Source organism: Myotis myotis, unplaced genomic scaffold (assembly GCF_014108235.1).
Source record: "Myotis myotis isolate mMyoMyo1 unplaced genomic scaffold, mMyoMyo1.p scaffold_m19_p_17, whole genome shotgun sequence".
NCBI lineage: Eukaryota > Metazoa > Chordata > Mammalia > Chiroptera > Vespertilionidae > Myotis > Myotis myotis.
In genome coordinates, this window is record NW_023416321.1 from 3,138,051 (window position 1) to 3,153,234 (window position 15,184).

The 15,184-nt window shown below is 40.3% G+C and overlaps 1 protein-coding gene across 3 annotated transcripts in view; it reads left to right on the forward strand.

The window, feature by feature from the left end:
- Window positions 1-15,184, forward strand: part of SUMO2 (small ubiquitin like modifier 2) — a 26,488-nt gene continuing 11,304 nt past the window's right edge. Inside the window, exons 1-4 of one of the 3 annotated variants that reach the window (XR_004972644.1) lie at window positions 19-186; window positions 1,780-1,911; window positions 7,844-7,915; window positions 11,162-11,327. Coding sequence is in view for 2 of the 3 variants with exons in the window: in XM_036338961.1 (XP_036194854.1) it covers window positions 166-186; window positions 1,780-1,911; window positions 7,844-7,915; window positions 11,162-11,224 (288 nt within the window). In the remaining variant the exon portion in view is untranslated. Of the gene's footprint in view, window positions 187-1,779; window positions 1,912-7,843; window positions 7,916-11,161; window positions 11,825-15,184 lie in introns of those variants that run through there. The other 2 variants (XM_036338961.1, XM_036338962.1) reach the window with 2 other exon arrangements.

Here is a 15,184-nt window from a genome sequence, read left to right on the forward strand (position 1 = left end):
GCGCACGCAGGGTGGGGGGAGGGAGCGCACAGCGTGCGCGCGCCCTCTCCCTCCTCCACCGCTGCCGCCTCCTTCTTCTGCCGCTCCTGGTGCTGCTTGTGTGCTCGTTTGGTGCGGACCTGGTACCTCTTTTGTGAAGCGGCAGCTGAGACTCCGGCGCTCGCCATGGCCGACGAAAAGCCCAAGGTGAGTTCGGCGCCGGCCGCCTCGTCTCGCCTCGCGGCGGGGTCACGGCGCGGGCTGGTCTCCGGCCCGCGCCACCGCGGGCTCCCCGCGCCTTCCCGGGCCCCTCACGGGCCGGCCGCGGCTCAGGCCCGGGCGTTCCGCGCCATTTTCCTCCCTCCCCTCTTCCTCCCTCCCGCGCTGGAGGAGGCTCCGCGGCCCTCCCCCGCCCCCGGCCGCCTCAGAGTGCGCGCCAGGCGCGAGTTGGGCGGGCGGATCGCGGACGCCCGCAGGCCAACGGCTGCGAGCGGGGCTTCTCGGGCCGGGCGGGCGGGCGGGCGCGCGTGAGGAGGGGCGTTAGGGCGCGCGGTGTCTCCACCCTCCGCGGACCCCGTGCGGAGCTGAGGCGGGTGCTGCCGCCTCCGCGGTGGCGGGGAGTTCCCTTGGTCCGGGACTTCCCCCACAGGGATGAGCAGCGCGGGCGTCCGGGGACCCTGCCTCGGGCCGCCGGGGCCCGGTGAGGGCTCGGGAGGAATCAATGGGTTGCCGATGGGTCGGAAGCCGGGTGGCGGTCGGGCGGTCGTGAGGGGCTGGGGATTCCCGGGGAGTGTTTCCCATTTTAATGGCCTCGGGTCCCGGTGGTGGTGGTGGGGGGGATGGGCAGGGGCTTTTCCTTGGGTGTGAGATGACCCCTAACCTGCGGGGACCATGTGGTTTCGAGAAGTTGGGGTCGATGTTCGTGCAGAGACTTCCTAGGGCTTAACTTTCGAGGGCGGGTTTTGAGGCACCAAGGAGGCTCTTCCCGTGAGGGCCGGGCGCACGCGTCCACCTGGCGCACGGGGCGCCTCTTTCGGTTTGTCTGGTTTGTGACCCCCCCCCCCCCCGAAGCGATTCAGGGGCCACAGAGTTCTTTCTGCACTCGATGTGGGTGAACTTCAGATTAGGTGGAAATCTGCGAGGAAGACTTGGAATAAACTTCATTTGACTCATGTCAACAAAGGGGAGGGGAGAAGAAGCTCTCCACTAAAAATAAACAAAATGAAGCTGCAAATAGAGGCGAACGTTAATGGTGGTTCTGAGTTATTGCCGCTGCTTCAGAGAGAATCAGGATGTTCCTCGATTAGCTTTGTTCATGGAACTTGAGATTTAAGTCATAAAATCGGGTTCGGTAGCTTCAACGAGAGAATTGTAATGGGTTTTGAGTTGCAAGCTCGAGGTTTGTTCCCCTGCATCTGTACTTTGAAAAGGGAAAGGATGCTCATTTTTAACTTTTTAAAGGAAAAGATAGCTTTTGAAAGTGACCAAATAGACCATTTTAGGCAATTGAAGAGAGCACTGTAGTAAATTTGAGTGGGACTCATCCTTAAAAATTGATTGTTGCCACTGATAGTATTGCATGAGGCGCTTTTTCTGTTTCTGTGGCAGACAGCTATTTAATGTCACCTCAGGGTTTCTCATTTTTTCAGATTGATTTCAGCGGCTGAAAACAGCTGTATGCTCTCTTATCATACAGAATGAGAAACCTGTTGATTTCTGAAGCAACTTGGGCTGCAGCTGCTTTAAAAGGTGTTTGTTTTTCACATTTTCCAAATTATACTTTTATTTTTCTTTCAACAGGAAGGAGTCAAGACTGAGAACAACGATCATATTAATTTGAAGGTGGCGGGGCAGGATGGTTCTGTGGTGCAGTTTAAGATTAAGAGGCATACACCACTTAGTAAACTAATGAAAGCCTATTGTGAACGACAGGTGAGGAACTGACATGAGCACTTTCACTGAATAAAACTTATTTAAATAAAAAAACCCTTATTTTCATGAGAATAGAGACTAGATTAGCATAATAAGTAGACTGACTTTGCTAGAATGAATATGCACTTACATATTTGACATATCAATTTTATCATACACTTGGACTTGGTATGTTGATTCTTCATGAAAACCCTAGGATGGGTTGGTTAATGTATGACTAGAGTCTAGTCCTGTACCACAAATGCATCAAATTATACTCACAACACGTGGTTTGTTTCCAAGGTGATATAAGAAAATAAGAATGAACATAGTAAAATTTCTTGTCAGGCTCTTTTTTATCCATTTCAGATATGTCTTATGTCAAAACTATTTTGACCAGTTTGGAAATACAATTAAATGGGAGTTTAATTAAAAAAAAAAAAGTGAGTTTAAGGACATTGCAATTTTCCTGAAGTGTGTAAAATTTTAATATTCCCTTTTTACACTAAAAGTGGATGTCAAGAAATTTAATCTGCCCTAGTCGGTTTGGCTCAGTGAATAGAGCGTCAGTCTGCGGACTGAAGAGTCCCAGGTTTGATTCCAGTCAAGGGCACGTGCCCCTGTTTAAGGCTCGATCCCCAGTAGGGGGCGTGCAGGAGGCAGCCGATCAGTGATTCTCATTGATGTTTCTAGGTTTCTCTCCCTCTCCCTTCATCTCTGAAATCAATAAAGAAATGTATATTTAAAAAAATTTAACCTGAGCCAAGCATAAACATTTTTATATTCTAAAGACATTTGCATTTTACTTAGATAATAGTAAATAGACATCAAGGAGAGGAAGTAGAAATATATAGATGCTGGGAGGTAAATGCAAGCTGTAAGACAAAGAAGCTTCTCTTTGTGATGAGTCTAACAATACAAAGGCAACTTTAAAAATGACTTTTGCAAGTATAACAAAAACTCTGGTACCTACATAAGTTAAATACAACAGTTACTTCACAGAAGTACTTTTCTTTTTAAAATTTTTATTTCTTGATTTTAGAAAGACAGGAAGTGGGGGGAGAGAGAAACATAGATTTGTTGTCCCACTTATATATGCATTTATTGGTTTGGCTCTTGTATGTTCCCTGACCAGGAATCGAACCCACAGCCTTGGCGTATTGGTGACACTCTAACCAACAGCTATCCGGCCAGGGCCTCAGTATATTCTTATTTGAAGAATTTTGGAGAAATTCCCCTTAATTGTGCTAAAGATTTTTTTGCACTAGCACCTTTCATATTTGAAAACTAGTTCCCCTTCAGGTTACAGGGAAATTTTTTTTTTCCCCAGAGGAAGGGAGAGGGAGAGAGAGATAGAAACATCAATGATGAGAGAAAACCATTGATTGGCTGCCTCCTGTACGCCCCCTACTGGGGATTGAGCCCTCAACCCGGGCATGTGCCCTTGACCGGAATTGAACCTGAGACCCCTCAGTCTGCGGGCCGATGCTCTCCACTGAGCCAAACCAGCTAGGACATACAGGGGAATTTTTAAAGCTAATCATTTTGTAGATGTTTTATGTAGCCAAACCTTATACAGAACAGAAACTCATGTTTAGATTTGGTAGTTTTGAACAAAATTCTCCGTATCTTCAGTTTTCTCTAATTACTACTAAATTTTAGCTTTTTAACATCATTGATTTTTAGAAAGAGGAGGGAAGAGAGAAAGACTGATTTGTTGTTCCACTTATTTATGCATTCATTGGTCAATTCGTGTTTATTCTCTGACTGGGGATCCAACCTGCATCCTTGGTGTATAGGGACAACATTGTAACCAACTGAGTAACGGCCAGGGCTAAATTTTATTCATTTTTATTTTTTAATTGACTTTAGAGAGCGAGGAAGGGGAGGGCTAGAGAGGTAGAAACATTGCTGAGATACTGCCTCTAGCATGCTCCCTAACTGAGGATCGAACCTGCAACCCGGGCGTGTGCCCTGACCAGGAATCAAACCTCAACTTCTGGTTCATAGGTCAACACTCAACCACCAAGCCACACCAGCCTGGTTGACTCCCTGCTTTTTATGTGTGGGTACAGACTCAAAAGACTAAGAATTGGCAGTTGAAAATTCTTGACCAAGGATTTCCTGTAAAGATTCATTGAATGTGCATATTTATTTTGTAATGAACTCACTTGATATCTTGACTCTGGAGTTTCAGTGGATGTATAATGGGCATCTCAAACTGAACATCCAAAAGAGGACTCTTGATTTTACTTCTAGAAATCTTTTTCTCTGGTGTCCCCACTAAGTAAACAGCAATATTCAACATCTAGTCGTGAGGTCAAAACCGTGGGGTCATTATTTATTTTTATTGATTTCAGAGAGGAAGGGAGAGATAGAAACATAAATGAGAGAGTAGCATTGATCGGCTGCCTCCTGTATGCCCCACACTTGGGATTGAGCCTGAAACCCAGGCATGTGCCTTAATGGGGAATTGAACTGTGACCTCCTGGGTCATAGGTTGATGCTCAACCACTGAGCTATCCCGGCTGAGCCTTAGGGTCATTTGATGATGCTTTCCTAACTCATATAAGCCATCAGCAAATTCTCTTCTCTAACAACCTTTGCTGTCCAATACAGTACTCAAACCACATGTAACTATTTACCACTTGAAATGTGGCTAGTCCAATTTGAGATGTGCGGTAAAGTGCAATATATATAGCAGATTTGGAAACTCAGTATGAAAAGTAAATTAGCTTAGTTTTTAAAATGTTGAATACATGTTGAAATGATAGTATTTTGAATTAAGATATTCTATTAAAATTCTATATTTTTCAAGTGGCAACTAGAAAATTTAAAAATACATATGTGGCTCACATATTTCTGTTGGCTATTGCTGAGCCCTCAGCCATTTTATTCCAGTCTTGCTAAGTTATTTCCTTGGAGATGTGTCTGATTAATTCAAAGAGCTTCTTTTCCTGGCATTCAATCCTCATTCAGTTTGATATTTTTCATTGGTCGATGTCTATATTTGTCTTTCCACTGAAATGCGAGCTCCATGAGCATAGGGCCTTTTTGATCACTATTTCTCTAGAGCCTAGACCAATAACCTGGCATATCGAACATGTTATAGAGAACATTCAATGTAGTATTTCCAGAGGTTGGTTCCTACTAAGTTTTTCATTCACATGTAGAATTAGAGTTTGCCTACTTTATGTCAGCCACATAGTCTTCAGCTAACTGATTGAGAGCATACTTTCCCATTGTAGTGGATTTACCCTACAGATTGTTTCATGGAGTGTCAGGTGGTTTCAGAGGGCACAGGTTTATTGGTTTAGTCCAATTCATTTTTGTGAGATGAGAAAATGGACCCACAGAGATAAGCTCATACAACTCTTCAGGCACAACTCTAAAGCTCAGGGATGAGATTTATTCAGAAGAGGAGCTCAAGTACTGGTTTAATGTAAATTCCTTGTTTGAATTTACATGGCTTATGGAATCTTAAAGACAAGTTTTCTGAATTTTGGACTTTTGCTCTATAGCAAAATCTTTTTTTTTTTTTTAAATATATTTTATTGATTTTTTACAGAGAGGAAGGGAAAGAGATACAGAGTTAGAAACATTGATCAGCTGCCTCCTGCACATCTCCCACTGGGGATGTGCCCGCAACCCAGGTACATGCCCTTGACCGGAATCGAACCCGGGACCCTTCAGTCCGCAGGCTGACGCTCTATCCACTGAGCCAAACCGGTTTCGGCTATAGCAAAATCTTTTATTGGTAAAGAAAAGCATATAGCCTTAGCCAGTTTGGTTTAGTAGATAGTGTTGGCCTGCGGACTGAAGGGTCCCGGGCATGTATCTGGTTTGTGGGCTTAATCCCCAGTGGGGGGGCATGCAGGAGGCAGCCAATCAGTGATTCTCATCTTTTTTTTTTTTTTTAAATATATTTTATTGATTTACAGAGAGGAAGGGAAGAGGGACAGAGAGTCAGAAACATCGATGAGAGAGAAACACCAATCAGCTGCCTCCTGCACACCCCCAACTGGGGATGTGCCTGCAACCAAGGTACATGCCCTTGACCGGAATTGAACCCGGGACCCTTGAGTCTGCAGGCCGATGCTCTATCTGCTGAGCCAAACCAGCTAGGGCGATTCTCATCTTTGATGTTTCTATCTCTCCCTCTCCCTCTCTGAAACGAATGAAATATATTTAACCCTCTGAGTGCCAACCAATATCCTAGGAACTATGCTAAAATTGCCAAGGCATTTTTGCTGATATTACAGCAGTTTAGGAAAAAAATTATGAATCGCAAGTAAATGAAGTTACATATTCAAAAACTTAAGGAAACCTTTACTACATTTGTTTTCATCTTTGACATATATTGTTTGCTGATGGTATTATAAAATACTAGTAGGAAAAAAAATTGCAGGAGGAGCGCGATTGCGCTCCCCGCACTCAGGGTTAAGAAAGAAAAAAAAGAAAAGTATATAAACAGGTGGCAATAAAGCAGTAGTCCTGGCTGGGTGGTTCAGTTGGTTGAAGTATCTTCCCTTACATCAAAAGGTTTTAGGTTCAGTCCCTGGTCGGGGCACATACCGATGTTTCTCACATTGATGTTTCTGTCTAAAATCAATAAAAATCCTCTGGTGAAGATTAAAAAAAAAAAAAAGGAATATAGTTTGCTTATTTTCTGTCCCTGCCTTTCCCCCCCTTTTATTTTGAATGGCTGCACCATTGTCCTTACGACCTTACCCCTGGATGTAGTGAAGGAAGAACCCAGCATATAGAAGGTGCTTAATATTTTGTTGAAGCACAGACTTCAGTGGAGTGTTTTTATTTTTATTTTTTTAAATATATTTTATTGATTTTTTACAGAGAGGAAGGGAGAGGGATAGAGAGTCAGAAACATCGATGAGAGAGAAGCATCGATCAGCCGCCTCATGCACACCCCCCACCGGGGACGTGCCCACAACCCAGGCACATGCCCTTGACCGGAATCGAACCTGGGACCCTTCAGTCCGCAGGCTGACGCTCTATCCACTGAGCCAAACCGGTTTCGGCAATGTGGAGTGTTTTTAAATATGTAAAACTTGGTAATTAATGCTTGGCATTGAATTCTTGGTTCCTTTTGTAATCGCTAATTAAAATTAAAAGTCATGAGGAATTTCACCTACCTGATGGAGGATTGCTTGTATTCAAGACAAGGGTAAGGGCTAGTCTGTAAGTGGTATGTATTTACACTCAGTAAATTGGAGTGTCATCCTGTCGCAGGTTCCATTCCAAGTCTAGGGGCCAGTGGGAGGCAGCCTTATAGATGTTTGTCTCTACCTCTCCCTTTGTCTCCCTTCCTCTCTAAAAAACCCCAAAAGTCAATATAAATATCCTCAGGTGAGGATTTAAAATATATTCATTGAAGTATGGCTTTTGTGTAACAATTATAATTTATAATTTGAGCATGATATTGGAGTGACTTCGTAAGATGCTTTCTAGAAAGCTGTCTTTCAAGTTAATATATTTATGCCATACCTCCAAAGATACTTTATTTTTCTATCTTGTCTTCATTTGGCTGCAGTTATCAACAGCTTTGATGCTTTGCTCCTTTCCCCCTCTTCCCACTCTTGTGTCGGGAAGGTAATGCTTGATCTCTTTAACATGCACTGAGGAATATTGCTGTGTGCATTGGTTACTTCAAATTTCCTTTCAGTATCTTATTTAAATGCAGTTGACTCAAAGTATGATCTGTTCAAGGTTGGATTAGCTATGGTCTCAAAAGCAGTGCAGCTTTTTTTAAAAGAAGACCTTTTAAAAACATTTTCCAAAGAAAATCAAACATAGTTTAAAGAAAGTGAAAGTCACCCCAAATCTTTTTACTCATAGAAATGTTGGTAGCAAATGTATTTATGTCTCATTTAAAACATTTGTGGCTAAATATGCATATGTTTGCAGTAAGATGCTTTTAAACTCTCTTGTACAGGGTTTGTCAATGAGGCAGATCAGATTCCGATTTGACGGGCAGCCAATCAATGAAACAGACACACCTGCACAGGTAAAAATCTCTGTTAACTAGAAAAATCAATGTGTGTTTTTTTTTTGTAATTTGCTTAACAGCTTTATTTATGAACTTTTAGATGTTGAAATACAGTTCTTTATCAAAATTCAAAGCTTTGTAAAAGATGATCAAGGGGGAACAGAAAGAAAAAAAATAGGAATAGATTGAGGAAATGCCACTGGTTTTAAAATATCTGGTTATCACTCAGTAAAACTAATAGGTCATTTAGTTACTTTAACCCATTTCTTTCTTATTGTCATTTTCTTCAGAATGTTTATTGATTTCAGAGAGTAAGAGAGAGGGGGAGAAAGATGGAAACATCAATGAGAGAGAATCATTGAATAGACTGCCTCCTGCTTGCCCCACTCTGGGGATCGAGCCCGCAACCTGGACATGTGCCCTGACTGGGAATCGAACTGTGACCTCCTGGTTCATAGGTTGACCTTCAACCACTGAGCTATACCTGCAGGACAACTGCAAGTCTCTTGATAGCTTAGTTTGAGAGTGGGGGCTGTTGACAACAGGTGGCTTTCCAGACCCTTACTACAGAATGTGATGCTGCCCTGGCCCAGTGACTCAGTGATTAGAGTGTTGGCCCTGTGAAGGGCATGTACCTTGGATGCAGGCTCCATCCTGCATCCCGGCCCAGTGTGTGGGAGGCAACCAGTCAATGTAACAGATGTATCTATATCTCTCTCCACCTCTCTCTTCTCTCTCCCTCTCTCCCTCCTCTTTCTTCCCCCTCCAGTCGCTCCCTCCCTCTCCCCCAACCCCTTCCACTCTAAAAATCAATGGAAAAAATGTCCTCAGGTGGGGATTAACAACAACAGAAAAAGGTCATGCTGTCTGATCCCTGTATCTCTACCTATCAGCACAGTTGGTCTATCACATTGTAAGAAGCTCTCAAGTTCCAGTTAAGAATTCCACTTTGAAAATTTAAATTAGAGTCTATTTTTGAATTTTTTTATCACGCCATAAAAACCAGAAAGTGATAAATATGGTGTGAGTGAAGCAGCATGTCAAGATTGTGGCTTCCTTGATAATCTTAAAAAAATATTGAATTATCTATGAGTTATACTTGAGAAGAGAAGATTTTGAAGAAATTCCGTTGGTGAGTCTCTAAGAAGCAGTTATAGTCCATAACCACAAGGTGGAGCTGAATTCTCTTTAAATATATATTTTTTTATTGATTTCAGAGAAGAAGAGAGAGAGAGACATCAATGATGAGAGAGAATCATTGATCAGCTGCCTTCTGCACGCCCCCCTACTGGGGATTGAGCCTGAAACCTGGGCATGTGCCTTTTACCGAAATTGAACCCCAGGACCCTTCATTCCACAGGCCGACGTTCTATCCACTGAAGCAAACAGGCTAGGGTGAACTGAATTCACTTGATGAAAGAGAAAAAGCTCTTTTATCTTTTAAAAGCATTTAAAGTTTCACTATAAAGTTCAAAATACTAATAGTTTTGTTACAGTAGATAGGCTGAAGACCTGTTTGGATGTGTGTGGGTTTTTTTGTCTTATTTTGTGGTTTTGTTGTGGTTGTTGTTTTTTTGCATCCCGGGGGGGGCCTGAATTGATGTTTTTAAAAGAATAAAAAGAATTCATTAAGCTAAACTCTGATGATTAGAATGTATTTTCTGTCTTATGAAGCCCTTACCCCCCACCAGAAAGTAGTTCTAAGGCTTGTCTACCGTGCTAGTTGCAAATACTAAACTGTGAGGAGGATTTATTCAGACTTGCATTATAAAATCTTCAAATGAATTTAGAATTGAATTCATTTTAGAATGAAATTGACTTGTTTTAGAATTGTTTTCCCAATATTAAATAGAAGACTTGTAATAAATCAAAAAATCTTATCAGCCAATTTTAATAGCAGTATAATTATGTGCCCATCATTCTGTTAAATACTTTCTTCAACTCATTTCATTCTCATAACTGAATGCTATGCCTTTTTACAAAGAGGGAATTGAGACGCAGTTATTAATACAGTGGGGTCTTGACTTACGAGTTTAATGCGTTCTGAGACCGAGCTCGTTAACTCAAATTACTCTATCAACTCAATGCAAAAAATCGGCTGAGAGACAGCTGGTATCTCAAAAAACTCGTTAGTCGGGACACTCGTAAGTCAAGGCCCTACTGTATTTTAAAGCCTTAGCTCTACTTTGAGTATATTTGAACTTTGTTAGAAACAGTTGTTTCTTGTCTTTAGGTGCTCAAGATTGTTTTATTTTCAAAATTACCAGTTTTTAGAAAGAAATGTTTAAGGGTAATTGTCAGCATAATAAACTGTTACAAAGATTATTTACTTTAAAGCAGGGGTGGGGAACATACAGCTGGAGACATCATTCGGTCTGGCCCTGCCAAGGCATTAGGGTGAGTCAATTAAATGTTTGACCAAACAGGGCAGGCTAATTTTTAAGTTGATAATGTTATATGGCCTGAGAATGATGTTATAAATACCCAAATGGCCCTTGGCAGAAAAAAGATTCCCCACTCCTGCATTTTACAGTGTTGCCATATGTACCCAAACCTTATCAACATGGTTGTTTTGTGTATAACATATGGGTAGTAAAACTTGCAAACTTAATTTGTGAATAGCATTTTAAAATTGAAATTAACTTAAAAAACAACACAAGTTTTTTCTTGCCCGATCCCTTTCCTTACTGCATAGAGGCAACCACTGTTTTGTGCATAGGCAAGGATACATTCATGTGTATACACACACACACACGCACACACACCTAAAAACACAAAGGTTGCCTAGTTTTTAAATGTTGTTTTTAGTATTCTAGGGGTATTTAGTATTATAGGAATATTTCTACTTCTGCACATGTAAATCTGCTTATTCTTTAATAACAGGTATGTGGTATTTCATTGTGAATGTATAGTATTTCTTTGGGTTTCTGTTGGTACTTAGGTTATTTCCAGTCTTGCTCACCTAAACAACATAGTGAGATCCTTTACATGCATCACTCATTTTCAGTGATCGAAGGAGATGATTTAACTTGTAGACATGTTCAGTTTTTAACTTAAAAGCTAAGTTTTCTAGTATAATCTTCATTAAAAAAGGAATGCCAAGTGAAAAATTACTAAAATCTAAGCCTGGGATGCTAACTAAGTTAGTGTTTGGGATGTCTAAAATAACCAACACTAGAATTGGGTGAAACTTGTGCAGTTTTTCAGGATATTTCTGATAGTTATAAATTTTAACTATCAATGGCTTTTTTTCCTTTATGCTAGTTGGAAATGGAGGATGAAGATACAATTGATGTGTTCCAGCAGCAGACAGGAGGGGTCTACTAAAAAGGGAACCTGCTACTTTACTCCAGAACTCTGTTCCTCCAGACCAAGAAGACATTCTCAATTAGAAAACTGCAATTTGGTTTCAACACATCTGACTACTACAGTATAGTTTTCTCTATTCTTTCATTTTCCCCTTCCCCATTCTTTTATTATTGTACATAAAGTAACGGATGTATGTGCACAAGCATTTGCATTTTTTTTTTTTTTAACTAAATGGCCAATGGTATGTTTTGATCTACATCAAATGGAGATGGGATGGGGAAAAAATACTGGTTCTGTGAAAACACCCCCTTTCTCCATTAGTGGCATGCTCATCCAGCTCTTATCTTTATATTCCAGTAAGTTATTTTGCTCTCACTGTTTAACAAAAAAGAACAACATAAAAATTCTTGCATACCTTGTTTGATTGGAGAATTTTAATGTTTTTCATTTATCATTGTAAAACCAAGGACAATTTTATAACTTTTTTGTACGTAGCTGTTACATGTAGGGCAATCTGTCTTTAAGTAGGGATAAATTACTCTAAAAAAATGAATCCTAGATAGTTTTCCCTTCAAGTCAAGTGTCTTGTTGTTTAAATAAACTTCTTGTTTAAAATGAGCTGTTCTCTTTATTCTGAGGAATATTAAATAAGAAAATTGAAGTTTAGGATACCAATAGGCCTGCTAGAAGTAACATTTAAAGGAAGAAACAGGACTTTCTATTTCTGACAGACTAATGCAAAACAAAGAATAACAAAGTTACATAAATGACTATCAACGGATGTTCCAGCCTCCTCTTTGTTAAAAAAGCTTAGGTCCAAATATGCAACTTTAGTAGCAAAAAAAAAAAAAATAGGTCATACTATGTGGATTTACTCTCAAGCATTCTTTTCTGTAAACCATTACCTGAGGCCTTAGTAAAATGCAGCTAGGAAAAAGGTTCTGGTTTAGCTAACTGCTGATAAGTCACTTAATTCTCTAGCTTTCACTTTGGTGAGTAATCCCTAACCTAAAATAGAATCTGTTTCTTATTTAAGGATGTTGAAGGACAGAAAATGTTTATCTACATATATTTCTTTTAGCATTTAAATATATAGGTCACTACTGTCTTCAAATGTATGGGGAAAGATCATGGCTATAGAACCAATAAACAGTATTTGAGCAGGGAAGATAAAAAAAGATGGTCTAATTCTAACCCCTGTTTTGGGGTTGAGAAAACTGATCCAGAGTGTTGTCACACAGCCACATGGTTATAGAACTGGGACTAGAGATAGGTTTCCTGCTGCCTTTTTATTCCAATTGAATTCTCTAAAACTAGTTCTCAAGAAACTGAATTCTCACCCCTGCTAACCCACCAATGTGGTCTTGTTGGATCAAGTCCCCATGTAATAATGCCATGTGATTCACTTAATTCACTGTACCGCTTACAGTATGATCTCTTTTACATTCCCCATGTCCATAGTGAATGAGCTTCCCAGAAACAGGAATTCTCTAGATTTTTGGCTCTATTATGGATATGTGTTAATCTTGAATCAATTTTTATTTTGCTACCAACCCATTTTTACAACTTATATTGTGAGACGGTGGGAAGCCTGCCCCCAAGAATTCTTCTTAGAAGGGATCAGTTGAGTACATTTCTCTTGACATACTGATCTAGGTACTATTAAATAGTGGAGTTTTGTGGTGCCCTAAAAACTAAAGTTAAATTGAAATTTAAATCAGAGGACTTTAATGTGGAAGGGGTCTTAAACTGGGTTCTTCAGTTAGAGGAATTAATACTATGAGTTTTTGCCTTGTTCGGAGAAGATAAACTTTAAATTCCTTCATAGTGGAAAAACTTGATACAATTAATAGAGCCAGAGAGAAATGTGTGGACAGGGCACTGTTCAATAATATAGTATGTTGTAGCTTATTGATACTTGGGTCAGTGTGTATACCTTATTTGTGTTCTTAAATGGACTTCTTGATTGTTGCTCTTGACCATTTCACATAAGTTGCTACCAAAACAATTATTGTATAGAAAAAATTTGTGGAGTACTTTTTAAAAATCACTTTGAAAATAAGTGAAATGGTTTGAGTTGAAAATACTGAAAGTAATCTTTGCATTTTATTTTTTTTGGTTTGGGAGGGGACATTCAAGTGATGGGAGTTATGCTGCCATTTTGGTTAACTGTTACAATTTGGCTAAACTCTTTCCGGCTGCCCTCATATTTAATGAGATTGACTGGAAGATGGGAAGGAATACTTTGAGGAAAATGGGAGACGGGTGAAAGTGCAATTGGGAATTGTGACAGCAGCAGGTCAGTGGACAGTGGACTCTCAGGATTTGAGGGAGTTTTTTCAAGGTCTTTGTGTATATGTGTGTGTGTGTTGGTGGGGAGGTGGTGGTGGTGGTGGATAGTATATTGGAGAGGGCCAGCTGTGCTGCTGGGTTATTTTTGAGTTAGGTTATTGCTGCTTTTAAATATGACTAACAGGGATTCTGGATCCTGGTTTTTCATCAGAACGTCTGGGTGAGCTTTTTAAAAATACCAGTGCTTCTGCCCTACCGCCCAGAAATGTATTTTCAAAGCATGTGTAATTGAGAAGCAATTCTGGGAGGCATCCTTACAACTCTTGAGTTAATCATCTTATGGTGAAGATTAAATGAGATAAGTATTAGCTAGAAAATGCCTCCCACATGCTGAACTCTAAAGTTACTCAGCCCTGACAGGATGGCTCAGTTGCTTGGAGCTTTGTTCCATACACCAAAAGATTGCAGATTCGATCCCTGGTCGAATTTCAAGTTCAATCCCAGTTGGGGCTGGAGGCAACTAATTATGTTTCTCTCACATTGATATTTCCCTTCCTCTCTCTAAAAATCAATAAAAATATATCCTTGGGTGAGGATTAAAATAAGTTGTTATATTCAGTGTGAAGTAAGGGCTCTGCCATAGAATGCTGAGGCTTCAACTGAATACCTAAATCTCTACCAGTTGGCCTGCACTTAATGTAAATGAGAAATCAGAGACCCAGCCAAGAACTTTCTATTTACTAAAAAAAAACTGAGTATGACCTTTGTCTCTTGTCTCATTAGATTTTTTTAATAAATGCTTAATACTAAATAGTGCCCTAGTGAGTCTTTAAGGAAAAATATTCCTCAGGATATTTTTTAAATCCTCGCCCAAGGATATATTGATTTTAGAGAGGGAGGAAGAGAGAGAAATGTGAGAGAGGATCATTGATCAGCTGCCTCCTGCACGGTCCCCACTGGGGATTGAGCCTGCAACCTGGGCATGTATCCTCCCCTGGGAATCAAACTGTGACCTCCTGGTTCAAAGGTTAACACTCAACCACTGAGCCACACCTGCTGGGCTTTTAGCTATTTTTGCTAAGGAGGTGAATTCATTTTAGGAGAGTGGGACAGATGGGTTAGGGACGTAGAGTGTATGTACCATTTTGTTTACCTTTGAATAAAGAGAAGGCAAGAACATGACAAAGCTATTTTCCATTATTTGAGACCTCTTCGTGCACTTGTTTAATGGCAAATGAGCTTTAAGAGAACTTGGGCTGTCTCAGTGGGCACTGATCTGCCACCCTCTTTTTTGGTGAGGATATGGCTAAGAAAAGAATGGACAGATGTATACTAAATTTGACTTTAAGAGTAATGGATGCAGAACTTATGTGTAAATATGTGTGGTTAAGTCATACATAAGTGATACGCTTATGAAGTATCCTGCAATGTTGAGGCTGAGAAATACAGCTTGTTAGAAATACTTGTCAGTGGGCCATTCATTAATTCAGTCATTAAATCAAATTCAAAAGCATGACCAGCATTTGTTTTTAAATAATGAAACAGAAGGGTAGAAAATATTAAGAGTATTATTAAACTGTGGTTGAACGTAAGTAGTTGCTATTCTTGTAGGTCTGAAATAGTCAGATATCTGCAGTTTCATATGGTTTAACCTAATAAGTATGTATTGATGTCAGTCAAATGCAC